General features: G+C 37.2%; 1 protein-coding gene across 4 annotated transcripts in view; it reads left to right on the top strand.

The window, feature by feature from the left end:
• MYT1L (myelin transcription factor 1 like) overlaps positions 1-21,861 on the top strand; it is a 129,846-nt gene that overhangs the window by 6,162 nt on the left and 101,823 nt on the right. For all 4 annotated transcript variants that reach the window (XM_065679185.1, XM_065679186.1, XM_065679184.1 and 1 more), the window contains exon 4: positions 18,980-19,350. In XM_065679185.1, coding sequence (XP_065535257.1) covers positions 18,980-19,350 — 371 coding nt within the window. The remainder of the gene's footprint in view (positions 1-18,979; positions 19,351-21,861) is intronic.

Genomic DNA, 21,861 nt, shown 5'->3' with positions numbered 1-21,861 from the left:
GGCCCTGCATGTGAAAAATGAAGATTCACTTGGGTGAGTGTAACACATTGCAGTGTCTGCTGAATGCTCTAATTAATGTATGGCTGCTGTACAACAGGGTGCACTGTGGGATATTTATGAAAAATTCTGTGCACGCAGCCAGTCTATGTGTATTTTAGTTCTTGAAACCCCAAGAATAAATAACTTTTCCCCTTTATTCTTTATGAGACATCATTGTGCATGCCATCACTCCATCCATAAACTTTATGGCGTGCCTGTCCCTTTTGCTATTTGTCAACGATATTATAAATCAGAAGCCAAGACATACATATTTTAACATTAATTTGATAGCAGAGCATGGTTGCACGCTGTGCAGAACCTGAGGTCCACTGGTGCATTTGTGTTAAAGTCTAAGCACAGAACAGTGAGGTCCTTATTGCTGCTTGCTTTTATGGTACTGTGAAAAACCCCTCTGAATGCTGGAAGTATAGACAAATGTATATTAATTTCTCTCTAAGCTGATAGTTAACCTTAATTATAGCGTTAAATAATGATAAAATTATTCACTAGATATGTATGTGAGAAAAAAACATACTCTGACACGGGCTGTGCAATTACATTCTGTTTCATTTAACAGTATATTTGCTACAGATTTTGGTAAATTGTGGTAAACATGAAGAATAACAAGAATAATATTATAAATGCATTTTATATAAAGTAACCCACTATTCAGGGTTTGTAAAAAAATATTAGTAATGAAGCTTCACTGCTTTGTTAAATCCAGCTGAAGAGAAATAATTAAATAAATAAATAAAATAAAGAGCATGGGGATTTTCAAACAGAACACTGCAAACAACAAATAAATGTGCTGACAGAGAATCCGTAATGTATTAGAGGCCTGTATTGGCTGCTGTCTGGATTCAGCAATATATCTTTTGTCTGATTGTTGATTAATGATTAGAAAGGTGCAAAGTTGAGTCTGAAACGTCAACCAAATATACACCAGCAATTGGCATGTGGCTCTGCTAGTGGCTATTGTCTAGAGGTGACTACACAAAGAAACCACAGTTCAATTCCTCCTTGCACCATCTGGATTGGGAATAGCAATTTCAGTGGCAGCAAGTTGCGGGATCTGCATGTGCCAGAAGTAGCCTAATAAACGGAGAGGAAAAAAGGGAAAATCTGAGGCAAGAGTGTGGAGAGTGCTGGCACAACTGTGTAGCAAAAAGAAAGAACAGACTTGAGGTATGCTTTTTGCAGTGGGTCCTTAGACATCTATGTTGCTGAAATGATGTTTTCAGTTTCCTTCAAATGAAAGGTGCTGGGCATATTTCTCATGCAGCAGTCCACTTACACCCACAGTGTTTTGTGTGGAAGGATCTGTGGGGATGTTGCTGTCAGCCACAAAATAAATGAAGACCATGCGGAGAGTATGGGAAAGAAAATTAAAAAAAAAAAAGAAAAGAAAAAGAAAAAAACTAGAACATCCAGTAACTCTCCATACTGGGGAGATAATTTCCCCAACAAGATCCTGGAAGTAGCTATACACATTTTCCCTTTGCCTATGGGAAATCTATTTGGTAGCCTGGTGGCTGTGCTAAGAACATTGTATTCTCTTAGGAGAGAAATAAATCATCTGGGGTTGAATAATTTGTGCTTTTCATAATAGAAAAGAGGATCTACAGAGTTGATTCGCATGTGATAAGCAAGATATTTCATCTTCCTGTGCCTCTGTTTCTTCACTTGTAAACAGAAAGAATTTCAGGCATCATAAGGTGCAAAGACAGAAGCATATTTGAGGATTATTATAAACACAAGGCCCAAGCGCTCTCTCTGATACTTATCGGGTAAATAAAGATCTGTTAGATGATTGATGATGTCAGAGGAAGAGGATGTGACCTTACATTTCAGTTCTTTTTGGTTCAAAACCTTTATCTGGACGATAGAGCAAAATTAACTGACTTATGATAAGAGAATTTTACATTTAGAGTCAACTCTAGTTTTCCTATTTCATAATTTGTGAATAATTTCTATATTTCTGTAAAAAGTGCTGATTCTGAGGTTTAAAAGGCTGTGAGTATTTAAGAAATCTGTTTATGTTAGTGATAATGCAGTATCACAGTTTAACCTGCAGCGGTCACTAAGCGCTACTCAACCTCTTGCTCACTCCTCCCCCTGAGCCCCGCTGGGGTGGGAAGAACAATCGGAAGAAGGTAAAACCCACAGGATAAGAACAGTTTAATGATTGAAAGAAAGTAAAATATAATAATAATACTAGAAACAGTAACAGAAATATGTTGTTATTAATAATAATAGGAAAAAGAGAGGAATAAATCCCAAGAAACCCAAGTGATGCACAGTACAATTGCTCACCACCCACTGACACTGACAATTGCTCACCATCCAGCCCAGCCCAAGCGGTGATCAGTGCTTTTTGGGTGATTCCGCCCAGTTTATAGCCTGGGCATGACATGGAGGTAGTTAGTTAGTTAGTTAGTTAATTAGGGGTATGGAATTCCCCTTTGACTAGTTTGAGTCAGGTGTCCTGTCTCTGCTATCTCACAGCTTCTTGTGCCCCTCCTCAGTGGCAGAGCATGAGAGACTGAAAAGTATTACCTGGGCTAGTGGAAGAATATGAAGGAAAACAAGAAATCGACTCAAATATGAAGGAACCAGAAGCCAAGGTCCATCTTCCTTCTGCACACCCTATATCATTAGACCATGCTAGCAGAAAAATCCACATAGATATGTTGTAGAAATAGGAGAGAAATTAAGCACAAAAAAAGGAGAGATGTGAGAAAAACAAACAGAAAATAAATTAGTTTGGTGGATTGGGGTTTTTTTCACAAAATTCTCTTTGATGTGTCTTCAAGTCTTATACTGAAGTTATTCAACAAATTGAGACAGCCCTTTCAAAGACATCACTTCTTATTAGTGGTTGGTATGAAGTACTGCTTCTAGTGGTGTCAGCTCAGGACAGGGGAAGGAGAGGTACTCCTGAGCCATCTTTGATGACAATAATAAATCTAAATAAATATATTCACAGTACAGAATCAAATGCCGAGGGGATAGATAGCTCCTGAAGACATCCTCAGAGCTATAGAGCTTAGGACACTTAATGGTGATAACTTCAAACAGATGAGTGGACCTACCAAGTTAGTTTCCTGGCTACTAACCTGAATCATCTTCTCAAGAAACTCTTGAAGCTTACTGATGACAGGAAAAGGGATTGCAGATCCTAATGTCCTTTCATTATTTGCAAGAACCAGCAGTGCCACACTGTAAGTATGAATGGAAGAATGAAAAAGGGGTATAATGTCTCAGACAGAATATTCCTGTGATTGAAGTATGCCTCTATCTTAAATCTATGATTTATGATAAAATTTGTAATATTCTAAAGCCAAATGAGACAGGACAGGATATGATTGGCTTTTAATGTCCATACCTGCCATTAAAAACAGCTTTTTCAAGTTCAGTTACCTGGGTGTGCCATCAATATTTTTATTTAAAGTAATGATCAGACCACTAAACTGGATGAATAAGTAGTGGATAAATGCTTTCTGTCCAACTGATACACATGAAAGAAATTCACCAATGATATGCAGCTGCTAATGTTTTTTCATGCTCACTGTGTCTCCAGGAGAAAATCTTAGCAATACTTTGTGAATGGGGAATAGGTGTTCAGAAAAAAGACCAGTGCTAAAAACTGGCATGCATCCGACTTCTGCTTTAAGTCGTCTAGCCCAAAGGGTGGACCCTCATCATCACTCCCTTATTTTGTGTCTAGCTCTGGAGTCAAAGTAGAAATGTACTTTCAACATTAAGCTTGGTCAAATTTCTAATGTTCTGCCAGGAAACATGTTTTTGGGCACCTGAATACCTGTATCATACTAATTACATCTCTAATCTCTTATTGGCTTGTTTCAGTGTAGCAAGTCATCTAGCTTGTGATCTATGCAAAGCATGGCACTCACCCACTACTTTAGTCTTTGTTAACAAGAATTAGAACATGTTTCTCCTGTCTTCTGGGAACTTCCATTGACTATGAAGAAGCTAAGGTGTTAGGATGTTTGTATTCACTTTTGTTGATCTGTTCATATTTTATGGACAATAATATATTCAAAAGGAATAAGGAAGGATATTGTTTGCAACTTTGAGCATTCACAAAGAGAGAAAAGAACTCTTATTTCCAGTTTCAGCATTCGCACTTCATATAGAAGACAAACACTAATTTTAGAGAGGCGTGGAATGAATCCTTCACCAATAGCAAAGGAAATGTAAATGTATTGTTTTGCATGAAGTATTAGAGAAGTGGGCACTCTCAGCCCAGATTAGTATAAAACTTCATGAGCAAGCAGTCTTTTGAGAGATGCAAAATTAAGTTTCAGTTACCCCTGGCAATAGAGGATATTAAACACAAATTTCTCACACATTTCTATATATTCTAGATTAGCTAATGGCTAATTCTGGGTTTGTGATTCTTCCTAGTCAAAAGACTGTTAATCTCTGTTTCTGCATGAAAAAAGGCAGCTTCGGGTGATTAATTCCAAGAGTGGAAATCCCCCACTACAGAAAATACCTTCCTTTAGTCTAGATTACAGTGTCTAAATTCTGTTGTGTGTCAAGTGCCTAGGTATTAGAAGAGGAGCAGATATACCTCACTTGGGTATATCGGCTCACTTGGGAAATTCTAACTGAAACTCGGTTAGAATTTCCCTGTGCAGCTATGCATAGAAACTGAGAGCTGTAATGCATTTGCTCCCTTGGTAAACTAGCAGTTCGTGACTCGCTCTTTCCACACAAGTAATTTGCGTCACAGCCAGAAGTTGAGTCATGCCTCTGAATCTCCAGTGCTTTTGCTTTAGACCATCCTTCTTATATTAAAAGTTGATTTATACAAAGATTAGCAAGTGTTTTCTTGTTACTGAGTATTTGTATGGTCAGTAAGAATAATGTGCTAGAATTATTGAAACACTGTTTAATGTAGATCTTATTTGGGCATGGTTTCTTCTAGGATGATCAATAAGGACTAATGGTTTGTTGGTACTTAATAACTATTCAAACCTACTTCAGGAGAAGGAGACAAGCAAACGGTCATCTCAAATAAGAGGATATGTCATGTATCATGACATATATGATGAGTATTGTCTCATGAGTCTTATAGATGTTTGCATGTTACTAGCCACCAAACAATAAAACAGATTTTGAAATGTTTCTCAGAGAATTCTCTAGATATCCCATTCTTTGTGAAAGGAAGTAGAAGATGCGAAGTCCCAACAAGATGGATTAGCTACTTAGCAGCCAATTTACTGTGGTAACTCTATTTCATGCTCAGAAAGCATTTTCAACTGTTTATTTTAAAACATTTCACAAATATTAGTGCAGTAGCCTCAGTCCTTTTTGTGATGTTAAGTATTTGATTTCAAATGACACTGAAGGTCTTACTGCTTATGATGCTGTAATACATTCACAACAACACACTGACTCACAAGACTGGTCATAGCATCTTTTTATATTTATAGTGCATAGGAGTTTGAGATGGGAAGTGGAAAACAAAATAGCATTGTTTAGCTGTCTGAAAATGTGGGAATAATTCTGACATAATGTAGTTGCATGACTTTATTGTCATCAGGGCTTTGGAATTAACATTTCTAGTTCTTAAAACAGACACTTAGCTCTTCTTTTTAATTCCATATGACGTAGGGTATTGTCAGCTTTACAGTCTTCTGTCCCTTACACAATGGTGAGTTTGTTTCAGTGCTCCTTGCAAGGCAAGTGTACTACTTTCCGAGCCATATTACAGTCTAGGTGCTCTGCAGCACCTAGATGTTTGTTAGGAATACTGACATACTCAGAACTGACATGGCCTGGCTTTGCTTAGCTTGTGAGCCTTAAAGAGATCACAGGGAAAGATGGACTGAGAAACTGAGTCACAGTTATAGACCAAATACCATTTTCAAAAGAATGCAAATAAATTCTGAGTACTGTGTTAACTTCATATTATGTTATCAAAAGGATGTAGGCGGAAGCGCTGAACAGTTAAAATGGCATTGACTGAAGTTGGAACTGCTTATTTAAAATGGCGGCATTTAAGCAAAACTATAAAAGAGAGAAAACACTTAGCTTTTTCTATCTACTATAATTTTGATTGTTCATTGAAGATTATAGCAGCCAGTCAGACTGAGATCACATGTAGTGGATGGCTGAGGAAGAACCGCAACAGAACTATCATGGTTTAGATGTGCTAGGAGCAATTTGTTGTTGGTTTTTGTTTTGGGGGTTGTTTTGTTTTGATTTGTTTTGTTTTTTCCTTTTATATATTCTGTGGATTGCACTGTTCTCTTGTGTAATCAGGAATAGAATTTCATTCCTTTTACACTATGGCAGCTATAGAAAACCTATTTATGTTATGCCCAGAGGTGCTGCTGCTTAGCTAAGCTGTGCTGCTGATTGCTTTCTACATGCCAGAACCTTTGAGATTTGCAGACCGCAGGTACTTATACTGGCATCCTCTGATCCAGTAGGCACAGGAGGCATCCTCTGCTCACCCTAACATGCAGGGACAGCACTGGTCTCTATAGACAGTATAGCAGCCACATCCCCTTTCCTGGAAAAAAAATGACAGTGGTGCATCCTGGACGGCAATGGAAATACCACCTCAGGAAGCAGTGGTTTCTTCATCAGCCTAAGTGGGCCTGAGCATAATGTTAATTCCAAAGCCAGAGCCATACCAAAAGGATGACAGGCAAAGGAAGAAGCTGCCTTCTGTCCTGGCTGTTGAAGCCAGGCCTGTGGAAGGAAAAGAGTGTGCAGTTTTCACAGAGAACAGAGAAAGGAAGAGAAAAGTTAGTTTGCTGATAGCCTGGTTTAGGCTGGGATAGAGTTAATTTTTTTCCTAGTAACTGGCACAGTGCTGTGTTTTGGCTTTAGTCTGAGAATACTTGTTGAATGCTGATGGCACACCAATGTTTTAGCTGTTGCTAAGTAGCATTTACCATGATCAAGGACTTTTCAGTCTCATGCTCTGCCAGTGAGGAGGGGCACAAGAGGCCAGGAGGAAGCAGAGGCAGGACACCTGACCCAGACTAGCCAAAGGGGTATTCCATACCACAGCACATCATGCCCAGTATGTAAACTAGGGGGAGTCACCTGAAAGGCACCAATCACTTCTCGGGTCTGTCTGGTATCAGTCAGCATGTCATGAGCAATTGTGTTATGCACCACTTGCTTTTACTGGTGTTTATTCCTCTCGTTTTCCTACTATTATTATTATTAATAATAATAATAACATATTTATATTGCTGTTTCTAATATTATATTTTATTTTCTTTCAGTTATTAAGCTATTCTTATCCCATGGGTTTTACCTTTTCCTGATTCTCCTACCCATCCCGCTAGGGTAAGGGTGGGTGGGAACAAGCAAGCGGCTGCGTGGTACTTCGTTGCTATCTGGGTTTAAACCATGACACGTTATTAAAGGGCTGCTCTAGCGGAATCAGATTTGGAGCTGTACAGATTGATTTGGATCCAAAAAAACCAAACAAACCCCAAAGCCCCAAACCAAAACAAACAAAAGAAAAAGAGCAAAAAAGAAAAGAAAGGGCCTTCCATTTTTTGACAATTATTTCAACCTCAGTTATTAAGAAAATGCAGAGAACAGTATCACAATGCCCATATCAAAACAGAGAACAATAACAGCCATCCATGCTACAGGCATGATTTTTTACTTTCATTGGAAAGTGTGGTTTTGGATTATGTGTCGTTTCTTCAAGATGGTGCCTAAGTGAGACTTGGAAGTAGATGCAGATGTCAACAAGAAGTGATTTTGTAAAAATTCTTTTCATGGTACTTCATATTTCTTATCGTAGATACACTATAGTCAGCATGCTTGCTATAGTGAGTCCCAGGTTTCTAGACGTATATATATTACCAATGGGGAATTTATTCACTTGAGGAACTTAGTCATCTAAACTTAAGTGCTTTAAAGTTAAGCATGATGACATTTCATGTTGCCACAACTATTCTCATGATAGATCTGTTCCCCAAATATATAGGACCTTTTTTAAAAGTGACTAACACATTGCTAACTGGCTTTCAATGAGGCGTGTTAAGCATCAAATGGCTCAAACTATTAAAAAATTAAAACTAGTCTTTTAAGTGGCATATGCTTTCTAAAAAAAGTTGCCTTTCATCTTTTAAAACTAAAGAATCTGTCCTCTTCTTGTCATCTTCCTGTTACACACTTCTACTTCCGGCCATTTCCAATCTTACTGCTTGGTCCTTGGACGGTACATCATTCTGGACCTTTTGCTACTCAGTTGACGCTTGCTACCTTCCCTATATGTGCATCTTTAAAATGGAGCATCTGAACTTCAGAGGGGGTAACTGCCACATTTCCCTGGGAAATCTAGCTATTGGAGGTATATTGGCAGCAGATTTTCAATGGAAACCGCCATTTCCACCCACAACCCAGCTGCCACATTTAAATCATGCTGTGTGGTGCTTCCACTCCCTTGGGAGGCTATTTTCATTTTCCTTCAGAGATTCTTCTACAGTCTAATGGAACTCACTGTCAGTTATAAAAAGTAACATTATATGCTGTAGTATTTTTTTTAATTGTGATGTGAGTCAAGTTAGAGCCTCACTATTCTGTACTAGAATGTGATGGAATTCAGTTAATTTTATTTTTTTTTTAAGTTTTTTTTTATTTTTTTCCTAAACAGACATCCTTCCTTTCATAAGATATATCAAAAAAAAAAAAAAGCCAGATTAAGGCAAAGACATTTACGCCCATATCTAGACATCTGGCTTTTGGAGTTGTGTGATTAAGGCACTAGGTAAACTTTCATTTTTAGACCAGAGTATTTTTAATTCTTCTGATCATGAATTAAAAAACTAAAAGGTCAAAACCAGGTAACTGAACACAGGATATAGCTTTGTCCTTTGAGCTCCCAACAGCTTGAACCATTTCTTTATGATAGATGAGTTGTATCTTAGTGGAAATTCTACCAGCAAGACCCCCAGCAAAGCAACTCCTGTGTGCTGCAGTAGAATAGTTCTGTAGATTTCCACAAGCAAATCCATGCCTTTCAGGGTGTAGGTCATGGCTGGCGCAGAGGTTGTGCAGCAGCATTTTCTCAGAAGGGAGAATAATGATCCACAGTACCTGCCTTGTACTTGCATAGGGTGGGAAAACATATTCCCGGGTCCTGGACGGACGGGGAGGAGAATCGAAAGAATGTAACTCCCACGGGTTGAGATAAGAACAGCCCAGTAACTAAGGTATAACACAAACCACTACTGCTACCACCAGTAATAATAATAATGATAAGAGAAATAACAAGGGAAGAGAATTCAATACCACCCGTTATTACCTAGGCCGACCGAGCAGTGAACCAGCCCTTCTGGGTAACTCTCAGTTACATCCTGGGCATGACGTGCTGTGGTATGGAGTACCTCTTTGGCTAGTTTGGGTCGGATGTCCTGTCTCTGCCTCCTCCCGGCTTCCCCTCCTCTCTGGCAGAGCATGAGACTCACAAAGTCCTTGGTCAGACTAATATTTGAGCAGCAACTAAAAACATCGGTGTTATCAGCGCTGTTCCCAGGCCGAAAGTCAAAAACACAGCACTGCACCAGCTACTAGGAAGGAGAAAAAATGACTGCTACTGCTGAAACCAGGACACTTCATAATAAGGTTTGCTAAATGCGTATTAATAACAGTTAATGTTTTTACCAAGAAACCAATTCTAGCTACACCTCCATAATGCAATAAAGCAGAGAGAATGCTGTGATTTCTATTCTGTTTTAGAATAATCATATTTTCTTTGTGTTATGGGAAAGCACAATCTTTTTGCTTTTTCTTTAAATAGGAAGACTTAAATATCTTTATACTCTAACAACCAGAATTTAGACTATTTCACACTTGAATGACTCCTAACCAACTGTGCAAGACAAAGAACAGTATCCTGTAGCTTATGCTGGAGGTGAGAATCCAGTACATAAGCACTGAAGGGGTTGCAGCTTATATCATTTTGGTTTTGTGATTTTTTTTCTGTAATTTGAGATGTTTACTGATGACTGTCTTGTGTTAGAAAGCTGCTTCTTAGTATTATTCCTTTCCATTGGGTGTACTCTTCAGTCATTAGCTCTTTGAATAAAGTGAGATACTTACTGCTATGATTACAGAAAAATTGGTGTATTGAATTTCTTAATTCTGTTCCATATATCTTAGTTAAAATGAAGTTGGGAGCTAATGCTACTGTGTATCTATGTAGAGATGACGGGAAGAGTATTTGTGATAGAAATCATTAGCTGATAGCCTCATTGTAGCAGTCCTACATTAGAGATGCAACAAAATGACAGCATAAGCTATTATTCAGTACTTAAGTACATGCTTGAATGATAGTTTGACCTGCTGTGTTGTTGTTAAATATGATCTATTGAGTCTGTGTCTAAGGGTGTTGATTCTACTAATACATATCTAGCCATGTTGTTAAATGATTGACAGTATAATTACATGAATCACCTTTGATTTCATTTGCTTTTTGAATGCTTGAACATAGAATGCTGAATTGCTTAAGAGCAATTACTTTAAAAATGTTGAAATAGAAACATTTCATACGATGTCCAAGGTTTAGGCATTGTGGCTATAGATAGATTCTTCTGTAACTCATAGATTTGCTCTTGTGTATTCTAATGCTTTCAAATTTGTAAATGAATGTTTATGAACTTTTCCCATTTCATGATATCATGTTATCATGAAAAATATATGAATTAGTAGGTGCCCTATCCTCTGCCTGTATTGAGGCTGAAACACAGGATACACAGAAATCTGGACATCTTGGCAGCTGTAGACAATACTTTGATTTAGTTCAGTGTAGCCAACCTCATTTTTGTCTGCATTTAGAAAATGTTTTCTTTCCTAATGTTTTTCTTCCAGTGTTGATTTTTGAAATAAATGTAGACTTCAGGGTTCTGAGTTAGTGCAGAAGTGGTCACTGGCTCTGCATGGTCGCATTTTTATGTGTCTGGGTTACCTCTAAATCAATATTGAAATGTGCAGAATCAATAGCTACTTAGCAAAACTTGATTATATGCATTTCATCTAATGACTCAATATGAGTCATTAAACCTGTGCTCTTTGCACTATCCTAGTTTCTTTGATCAATTCCTGTATTCAAGGGTCTGGCAACAAGACATAATTGTGTCTTGTTCTGGCTCTTGAATGCACAGTTAAGTTGGGTATTTGCCATCCTAAGATTAGAGTGCAACTACAGCATTTGTCTGACATTGGATCATGGAGATGGTCTTGAAAAGATGGATAGGCTATAGGGAGGAGAATTATTCATGTTTAGTGATACACCACCTGTGGAAGGGAAAGAAGGGGTTTGGGTTTCTCTTTATGAAAGTGTGGTACTGCATGGTTTCAAAATCTGTTAGGTACGGTCTTTGCTGGGGATGGACATACAATATTTAAAAAAAAAAAAAAAAAAGAAAAAGCCTTGTATTTCTCTCACTTTTATCAGATTCCTAAGTGGTAGAAATATAAATTAATCTCCATTAACTCCTTTTATTGTCAGTGGAGATAGGCAATGTGTCTAAGAAAGGTGAGATGAATGACCTCCCAGGAAGTTCCACTTTCTTTGCATTGACTTACAGAGGGAACTTAATGTAACATGTATAGACATAGTTTTTAGGAGCCTAGGGGTAGGTGAGAGATGAATGCCATCTATGGTATCATAAGTCATGGGGCAATCAAATATTATATTGCTTTATTTTTATAAATACTTTTAAACAATCTACAGCTGCAGGGCATGTATTTTGCTAACCTGTGCTGCCATGCAAGTTTTTAGTCTCATGGTTTGTTATTTATCTTTTACATCTTGCTTTAAATGAGCTCTCTGGGGCTTAGATTTTCCCTATGTATTTGTACACCTAGAAATACATTATTGTGCCTCATTTTTCTTCACTGAATAGATATTGGATTCAAAAAATTATATAAACTCATTGTTTAAATGGGTTACTTACTGTAAAGCTGAAAGTTTCCTTTCCGTTGTCATGTCCCAAGAGCAGATACTCTGGTGATGGGTGAAACAGTCTCACCAGCCAGACAGCAAGTTAGCCAGTAAGTTGGCCACTGTTCATCACAGGGTTCAGTTACAGCATCCAGGGTTCAGTTATATCAGTTTGGAGTCTTAGTGAATTGGGATGGGAAGGTGCTTCACACTGGAGATGTATAGGATCCACTTAAAAAAAATCCTTACTTTGACTTAAGTTACTATGACCCTACTGAATACATCAAAGCTAATCAGCTTTATTTTGTTTAAAAATATGTATTTCAATATCTGAATTTCTAAAAAAAAAAAAAAAAATAACTGAAGTTTTGAGCTCCATCATTTACTTCTGGCATATTCTATTCTCCTGCTATTTGTTACTCCTAACACCTTTTTGCAATGAAAGTTTTTTAGAGACATTTAATTTTTCTTTAGGCCTTATTTAGTTAAATAATGCTATACACCTGTGTTGATCTGCATTATGTTTGTGGCTATTCATGTGTTTTAAAAGGCTCTGAAGTGCAAAAGGATCAAATTGGCCTTTAAAGCTCTGTGAAGAAAATATCACATCTTCTGCCTCTACCTTTTGAGATCCTTCTGGGCACTTTTGTAATTTTTCTTGCTTTTCCAAAATTCAGTACATAAAAATTTGAAACTCCAGAAGGAAAAAAGAAAGGATAGGGTGCTCTGCATTTCACTTATTCCTATCAGTCAAACTTGTACCTGTTCAGGTAAAATAATATTTTCACTGAACTGAAATACTATTGTATACATATCTAATCTGAAAAGTCAATAAACTTCTATTCACTACAGATAAATGAAGTAAAAATGGTGTGTTTTGATACTGCATACAAAAGCACTTTCTTCTTATAGTGATCTGATTTATTGAACCAGAAGCGGAAGCTCATGGGAAGGTCTGAACTACAGAAGAACTGTAGAGATGAGTTTATTGTACTCAAAAAAGTGGGTTTTAAAATTTTAATTATAGTTTAAAATAGATAAAAATATAGTAATTTAAAAAAAATACTTAAGCATGTAAAATGTGGATGGGAACACAGATTTTCCAAAGCACTGAATCTGGATTAGTGCCTAATTCCAACTGAGAAGATAGAAGTTAGGGCAGTCATTCTGTAAGTGGCCTTAGATGCTATGGTGCTTAGCAGTGCAATGACTGCAAGAATCATGGCTAATTCTAGAACAGTATTCAAGGCTCTGGCTCAGCTGTTGGGTAAGTTAGTCTTCTAGATTGGGATTCATAGCAGGCAGGATGCTAGCAAAAAGGATTTTAATCCAGCTGGTTGGAAGTACCAACTCTAGCTCTAGCTCTGTCTTTTTTGCTGCAATTATCCATCTCTGTCAAATAAAAGCTCAAGAAACTCCATATCCTTCTTGAACTTTGATTTGTTGCTTTTTCAATTTTCTCTTCTATAGCTTAGTGATTAGACTGCTCAGCTTCACCTTTCACAGCCTGGGGAGGTTTGACTTAATACCTCACATATTCCAGGACAGTACGCAGGCATTACATGGGACTTCTGAGGGGTAGAAAAGATTCCTGACTGGTGTGGTTTAGAGTGCAAAAATAATTTCCCACAAGGAAGCTTGACTCTCCCACCTCACAGTTATCGCTGTCTGCTGGGTTTGCTGCTCATTCCTGCAGTAATTTGGCATACTTTAAGCAGTCATTTAAATATGAATGGAAAATTGTCCTCAGCTGAAGGAGTTTATTCTTGCAATTGAGTAGGCAAATCGCTACGCTGGAGTCACACTCTTTTTCTGAATTTATTATGATTCTTTCATTCCTATCAATTCAATGTTCCATCTTCAACATGAGTGCTGAAAGCTCTTCCTCACAGCACTGCATAGTCTGCTGGGAGGGGCATCCTCCTGGAATGCAGAGAGTTCAAGATGGAAGGTTTGGTAGAATCCAAGTATTTATTTTCTGGTCAACTGCCATCAGTCAATAGTATCAGTCCTTTAAAGCTAAAAGTAGTCACTTTTGAGAGTGATTTAATTGGATGCAGTGTTATGCTAATTAATTAGGTTTCACATTCTCTGAAGATTTGATTTGTTAAAGGACTTATCTGCAAAGTACCTATTTTCTCAATACCCTGAAAGTTTTCATCTGGAAGTTATCTAGTCCAAACCAAAAATAATACTTGTGGTATCCAGTGGGACAAGTGTAAGTGCCTTGGGAACTTCCTGTCTGAAGCCTTAAGCAGAAGTTTGCTTCCAAGCAGACTCTTCCTAACTCGCTATCCTCAACTATATATGATAGAATTCCATCTCAGCACTACTTCAGATACTTAAGTGTTTTGTCAAATGTTTTTGATAGCCTCATTAGGTGTCTGTATAGTAAATTGTTACCTACAAAATATTTTGGTTTATGTTAAATTAAATTCTTATGTGGAAAAAAGGAAAGAATGAAGATACTGTTGCTGGGGACACTTTTTAGATTGAAAGAAAACTGTATTTTGTAAGATTTTCAAAGTACTGATGAGAAAAAAAAAATTAAAAAAAAAAAGGGATAATAAACTTTGGAGAAAAAAATGTTATTTGGATTTAGGGCACAATATTGCCATGATCTTATTTTCTTGATTTAGATCTTATAACACAAGGCTTTTGATATAGCAGATTCAATAGAAAAGGCATAAAAATTGAAAAAGAATGCTGGTAAACATGGCAGATAGGAATCACTTTATCTAAACTAGGACCTTTATTAGTCACATGAGCTCCCTTCTAATTCATGTAGACAAATAAGGCACTCTGAGAACAAAGTGTCCTCCAGACATAGGTGTCATGTCCTACTTTTGATGTGTGAGTTGGTATATCATGGAGGGAAGAATATTAATCTGTAATCTGATTTAGAAAATCCCTGTATTTCTCTAGTCTTATACTATAAATATTTAAAGGGATATGTTTCACTGTTATAGATGAGAAATAATAACTATACTAATTATGCTGAGAATTATATTAGTAATAAAATATATTAAAATCAAGAAGTTGAATTCTCATATTAATTATGCTTAGAATTATATTAGTAATAAAATATATTAAAAATCAAGAAGTTCATTTCTGGCAAAGAAATATGTATTTCCTGAGGAAAGGTACTACTGAATGTATCAGTGAGTAGGATAGTATGTTTTTAATGGAGAAAAATTGCATGAGAGTTAAAAAAATACCATAAATCATCTTCTAATTAAGGAGTATAAATTCACATATTATTTCTTCAATTTATTCAATTATTAATGTCTATATGTCCTGTTGGAGCTTATCACTATGAAATTCAGCAATGTTCCTTCCACAAGAATTATTCATGACAGATTCCAAAAACCAGAGATGACTGAGTCACACAGCAAAGGAGTGTGGAATATTCAGAAGTGTGCTTCTGGAAGCCCAAATGTATATTCCACTGAAAGCCAAGAGAGCTGAAGTGTGAGGGGAAAATAAGACAAATACAGCTGACCAGGGAAATCCAGTGAGCAATAAAAGAACAGACAAAGGCAAGCAAGACACATAAATCAATGGGGTCATGGCTTTGAGCAGGGATAACTGAGTCTAAAAAATAAGCAAATAAGGGGATGATCACAAAAGGCAATGAAGAGAAATAGAGAGAAAATTGCAGAAGCTATAAGGACAAACAATAACAGATTTCACAAATATATGAGGAACAAGAGGTCAGTGGGAGAGACTGTCATCTCTCTATGTGGTCAGGAGGGGAAGTTAGTGGCAGAGGCTGCTGGGAAGCTGTCACTACATTCCCCTTGGTGCACTCACTGGAGAGACCACAGGGAACATGCCAGAAACAGAGAAGTGTCCTGGAGGCAGAATGTGAAAAATTAATGAAATGAAGGATGAGACCAGAACAGGTTAAGAAAGAAAAGAAGAAAATAGGGCAGCTAAACAGTAGGTCTAGTGGCCTGTTTCCCGTGTTTCTACAAGACATGGATTTTTTTAACTTTCTCAGACTATGAAGTCTGTAGTACACAAAGTGCATATATAAGTTATATGAGGTATATAGTTGAACAGCCAGTGCAAGGCAGTATCTAAAAGGTTTTGTAAGAAAAACCCATGCAGTGGTAGCTTTATGAAGTATAAATCCAAGCATAGGCAAAACAAAATTCAGGGTTGTGGAGAAACTGGTGCAAACTAATCAGGAAAAATTTTACAATAGCTGAATCATAGTTAACATAACTGATTTCCTTGGGAAAGTGACATGTTCCCAAGAACTTAGTGCTGAACCCAACCCTTAAAGTATACAAATGTTTATTTCTGTTAGTTGCTGATGTGTCCTCAATTTAAATTCTATGAGCAAAGGTACTGAGAACAGATAAAGTGGAAAAACAAAGTCAAATTCACAACTTTACTTGAATAGTTAGGTTGCAAATAGTTATTTAATGAGATTTATAAAAGCATTGAAGCCAATCAGGCAGCTAACTGGCATTGATTTCTGTTGCCAGTTATGTACTTTCCAGGGTAGACCCAAGTAATGCCTTAGATTCTCACAAACTTCATAAAATGTTGTGTAGAAAAGCATAAAGCCATGAAAAAAAAAGATGACCAAAAATGGCAATGTCAACAATTTATTTCTACCTATGACCAAAAATTTGTATCTAAAAAGTAATCAATAGTACTTAAATGCCAAATAGAAAAAAATAAACAACAGCTCAAAACAAAATAGATGTGTTTGTTCTCTTTCTTTTCGCCCAGCTCTCAGACTTGCATGAATTCCAAAGGGGACTGTTTTGGGGTATTACTAAATGAAAACTTTTGCAAGTATTTAGCGTTCTTAACTGGATAAAGATCAGGGCAGGGTGGTTAATGTTCTGGCCTTAATGTGGTGAAACAGCCAAGGCTAGTTGAGACTGAGCAGCCTGATCTAGTGGAAAGTGTCATTGCCTATAGCAAGGGGAGGTTGGAACTAGATGATCTTTAAGGTCCCTTCCAGTCCCAATCCTTCTACTGTTGTATGGTTCTATGACAGAAAAAAAATATAGTCCAAAGAGACCAGAAGCTTGAGCCTCCTCTTTTCCCAGGTTTAGGGCTCTTATAATTAGTGAAGGTTTGGGCTTTTGCTTGCCTGACGTGTATCAGACTGAGTTTCTTGCAGCCAGCTCCTCAGGGACTCACCTTCTAGAAGAGAATGCTCTCTCCCAGGATATGCCATGTAGTCTGCTGGGTGGAGCGTGGTCCTGCAATATGGATAATGTGCGTCTGTTCACTCTCTAGCCTGAAAACATTAGGTCTCAACTTTAGTGTTGGTGTCTAGAAACTATGTCAGCACTGCTACTCCATATCACTCCCAAATGAGGATGATTGGAATCTGGCTAGATGGAGGTACTTGAAAATTTACTCATGAATGGTGTTAATGGAGGGAAGTGTTTAATTTAGGCATGCTGGATTGGATTAAACTTTAAAGATACCTATATTACCTACACAGAGAGAGGTGCCTGTATTATGAAAAGAAGGTCTCCCTCAGCAGGTTTTCCATGATGAATACCATCTTTTGTGTCTTTGTGTGTTCCTTAGTTATATGTGTGCCAGGCAGATTGAGTCAGTCTTCCTGTGAAAATGTGCTTAAAAATTTAGGTAGGACAATGGCTAAGTCAGACACTTAAATAAAGTGGTTAGGCACTTCAAGAAAACTCTTTGTTACCCAAGTAGCAGTTTAAGTAATTGGGTTGCATAGCTGCTCAGATGGAATTAAATCAGACGAAAATCAAGGCAATGCTGCCACTGCAAAGAGCGCATCTGCAGCACTAAGGTGATGAAACCTTCTATTTGTCAGTGGTTTGTCAGTAGAATATGAAGCTTTATTACAGTGGAAGAAAATGATAGAAATCCTCAGTGATTTTTAATTGGGATAAAAGAAGCAAAAATGTAATGTTATGTGGAAGTTATAAGTAGATAAGAAAAAGGACTAGAAAGAACATTTTAAATGTCCCAAAACTGCTTAAGCACAGGAAGACTAAAATCCCATATAGTTAGAGTAGCATGTATAATCACAGAGTAGAAAAATTTAAATAGGAAGTTCTTTAAACAAAAAGCGATTTTTGTGTGCAGTCACTCTGTGTAGAAGGTTACAGAGATTACACAAGGGTGATCACACTCAGTAAACACAGATTATGTGACCTTTGAGATGTGGCTACTCTGGTACGAGACCAGAACTCTGAAATGCTGTTTATGTTACAATGAGTTAACATGATCGGTGGGGAGGTGGTGCTCCACTTTGAAAAGTCTGACTTTCTCCACTGACAAAAGATTTTGTTTATGTTTTGATTTTTTTTCAGTGTGAGAACACTTCCAACACTGGCTCTGAAAACTGTTTTGTTTGGTTGTGTTGGGGAGCTTGTTTTCCCCTTTGTCCAGACTTGTAGCATAGCAGTGGAGAGCTTATGATTTATATATCATTTATATATATATTTATATTAATCATTTATAATAATAACAATAAACAGCAGTGTTAAGAATGTGGTTGTATTTTCATTATTTAAATATCATTGAAACATGTCTTAATTGTACACAATCAAAACTTTACTGAATATTTCAATATTATAAAGCATTGCTTTTTACCTGGTTGTTGTGCTGATAGCTAACAGGTAGGGTAAGGTTGCTCATTTTTCAGTTGTACTCATCTGCCTTAGAAATGAGTGTAACATGCAGAAGAGAGAAAACAATGAGAAGGAAAACAGCACATTTGTATCAGTTCTGACATGCACATGTGACACTTTCAGGCAAATAACAGTTGTTTGCAATTTCACAGGTTTTGTAAGTGTCCTCCCCCTTGGTCATTATTGCCTGAGTAGCACTTTAATTTTAAAATACACATTTGAGAACAGCGACTAATAATGGTGTAGAATTAGAATACATGACTAAATAACATGAGTTACACAATTTGCCCCATAGAAATCTGCAGAATAGTGTAATAATTTCCATCTTTTCTTTTTGCAGTGTTTATGGCTGTCCCTTGGCAAAAAAAAGAAAAACACAAGATAAGCAACCCCAAGAACCAGCCCCCAAAAGAAAGCCCTTTGTGGTTAAAGCAGACAACTCTTCGGTAGATGAGTGCTATGAAACTGATGGAACAGAGGAGATGGATGAAAAGGAAGAGGAAGAAGAAGAAGAGGATGAAGAAGAGGAGGAATATTCTGATGATAATGAGGAGCAAGGTGATGAGGAGGAGGATGATGAGGAGATAGATCGAGACGAAGAAGAAGAGATTGAAGAGGAAGAAGAGGAGGATGAAGAGGAAGGTGAAGATGTGGAGGATGAAGAGGAGGAGGAGGAAGAGGAGGAGGAAGAAGAGGAGGAGGAGGAAGAACGTGGTAATAATCAGAGTATTAGTAAAAAGTAAACAGTGTGTGTTTTCTGGGTTAATCTTCTAGTGTGGTGTGTGAGGATTTAGCTGTGCAGTGCTCATTAAAGCTAATGGAAGTCATGCAGTTAAATCTCTCTGCTCCACACTGAAAATATACCCCACTGTGTTCCCTTAACATTTATTTTAATAAGTCTGTCTTCCAAATATTTTTCAATACACCAGCACTCACATTTCAAACAAGGAGGGAGGAGGTGTGTTTGTGCTAAAAATGCTTGCATAAAATGTAATCCTAGTGGTAGATTAGTGCATGCAGTTACCAGGAGAATATTCGCGAAGGTACAAGCAAAGCATCAGCTACAGCTGGGTGCCTGTACTGATCATTTGCAAGTGTATTTGCTGGATCTGCTTATATAATGTCAGTGATTGCCCACATAAATGCTGTCACAATTTTGCATATAATTTTTGTGAGCAAAAATGGGCCTCTTCCCTTTGAAAATTTTGCCCCATACTTCCCCATACCCCTACTCCTAAGAAAGTATTCAGAATGAATATTAACATATATTTTGGTTTTTTGAGAATTGAATGCTGTGTGCTTTAGTTGATTCTATTAAAAATATAGAGTAAGAGGTTTACATAGATAAAGTCCTTCTAAAATTCATATATTTTGGTTAATGTACTATGGAATGAATGCCATTTAGACAAGCAGGTCACTGGTAGTAACCAAATGAATGCAGTAGCGATATGATTAACCTATTCACCTTTCCCTTTTTGGGGATGCTGGACTCTATATTACCAGTATTTTCAAAATATGTAATCAGTGTCCATTTACTTAAGAGTTCATATGCTGATGACAGACATCATAATGCACTGGGGTGAAATGAAAGAAACATGCAAAAATTAATGAGCTATCTAAAAAGTATTTTGTTCCCATTTCCAGGGAACACGTTTTTGGTTGGGTAGATTCACCTTTCTAACCAATAAAAATATAAGAAAAGGTTTCAGCACTCCTCAGTTGGATTCCTCTTAGGAACCAGGTATGAAAGTTGTATGACTTTTGTTTCAGCATTCTGTAAGGTCAGATCTTAAATCTTATAGACAGAGTTCGGAAGTATTCTTTCCATTTGGGCAAGATGGTGACCAGCTGGGTGGCTATAAGCATTTTCTCAGATATCTGAATCTGTAGCATCTCCTCAATTGCTTGAATTTGACAACAAAATTGGTAGAGCATAAATGGCCAGTCTTAAAAGTTACATGAGTTTGATGCAACAGAAAGGCAATTTGCTCTTGCAGGGAACTCTCCTGCTTCAGAACCTGGAAGAGAAGCTGTGTTAGATCAGGCTGATGTGCAACTGCTATTGCTGTCCTGATGGGCAAGTGCAGATGTCTAGCAGTTTCTTTGAGAGCTAATGGCGACTGAGTTAGTTGGTGATTAGGTTATGGTGCAACTGCTGCTGTGATTTCAGCTGACTTGAAAAACTTTGAATCTACACTATCAAAAATGATTAAAGGAAAAAAAATCTAAGTAAAACTCAAGAGCTCAAGAAAATTGCTTCTGGCAAGCCAGCAGGCTTCATACTCGGTTTACTTTTACTATCATAATGAAACACAGTGGTTTACTTATTCCAACAGTTACACATGCAGTTAGTGGTCCTAATCAATCAACAAAGGCTGACATTGCTTTTTGACTGCTTTCCTTCCATATATAGTAGGCTGTGGTTAAGAACTGCAAAAGATTTACAGAAGTATCTGTATTAGCTTTTTTGCATATTATATGGAATTAAAACTTAACATAGTTCAAGTTTTTCTTAGGATCCCATGCTATTCCAGTAATAATACACGTGTATGTTAATAAATATATATATGTTCTATGTAAAATACTGCTTATTAAGAAAAAATCCTTATGAAATGGGAAAAGGGATAATAGAATTTTCTTAAAAAAAAACCCAAACCAAAAAACATGATCTTTTGAGAATCAACATAGTAATCACTATGCAACAATCCCATTTAAAAGCACAACTGATTTGCAGGAAAAGGTTTGTAGCAATTATTAAGGAAGGAAGTATGGAGTTCCTTATATCTATGGCAAGCAGTAGAGAGTGATAGCAGCTTGTTCCTGGTGGGACCTAGAACCTAATCAATAAATCTGGGGGTTTTAGGTAGTTTATTTCCTATTGGTTTCAGTAGGGATCCTTACATTTTGCTTTCTTCCACTTATAAGCAGCTCTGGTGGAATTTGGACTGTTGATTTTCCAGGGAAACAAAGTGCAATCAAAGTTAAGGATTATAAACCTATATAGTCTGAATATGGCACTTGCCTTTCTCTATTGACTGCATGGGAAAAATAGGTCTGTCAGCTCTGAATTTAGTTGTCTCAATCACTTGCTGCTCACTATATTATAGATGTTGTAGTAAACCACCATCTATCTTTATGTCACGTTAGCAGGAAGTCTGAATGTGGCTTAAGTGTTTCTATATCCAGAAACAAAATTCAGAATTATCTACAAAGACTGCTAGG

This window comes from Lathamus discolor, chromosome 5 (assembly GCF_037157495.1).
Source record: "Lathamus discolor isolate bLatDis1 chromosome 5, bLatDis1.hap1, whole genome shotgun sequence".
Classification (NCBI taxonomy): Eukaryota; Metazoa; Chordata; class Aves; order Psittaciformes; family Psittacidae; genus Lathamus; species Lathamus discolor.
Note: the sequence above shows the minus strand (reverse complement) of the source record. Positions and strands in the feature narration are given on the sequence as shown.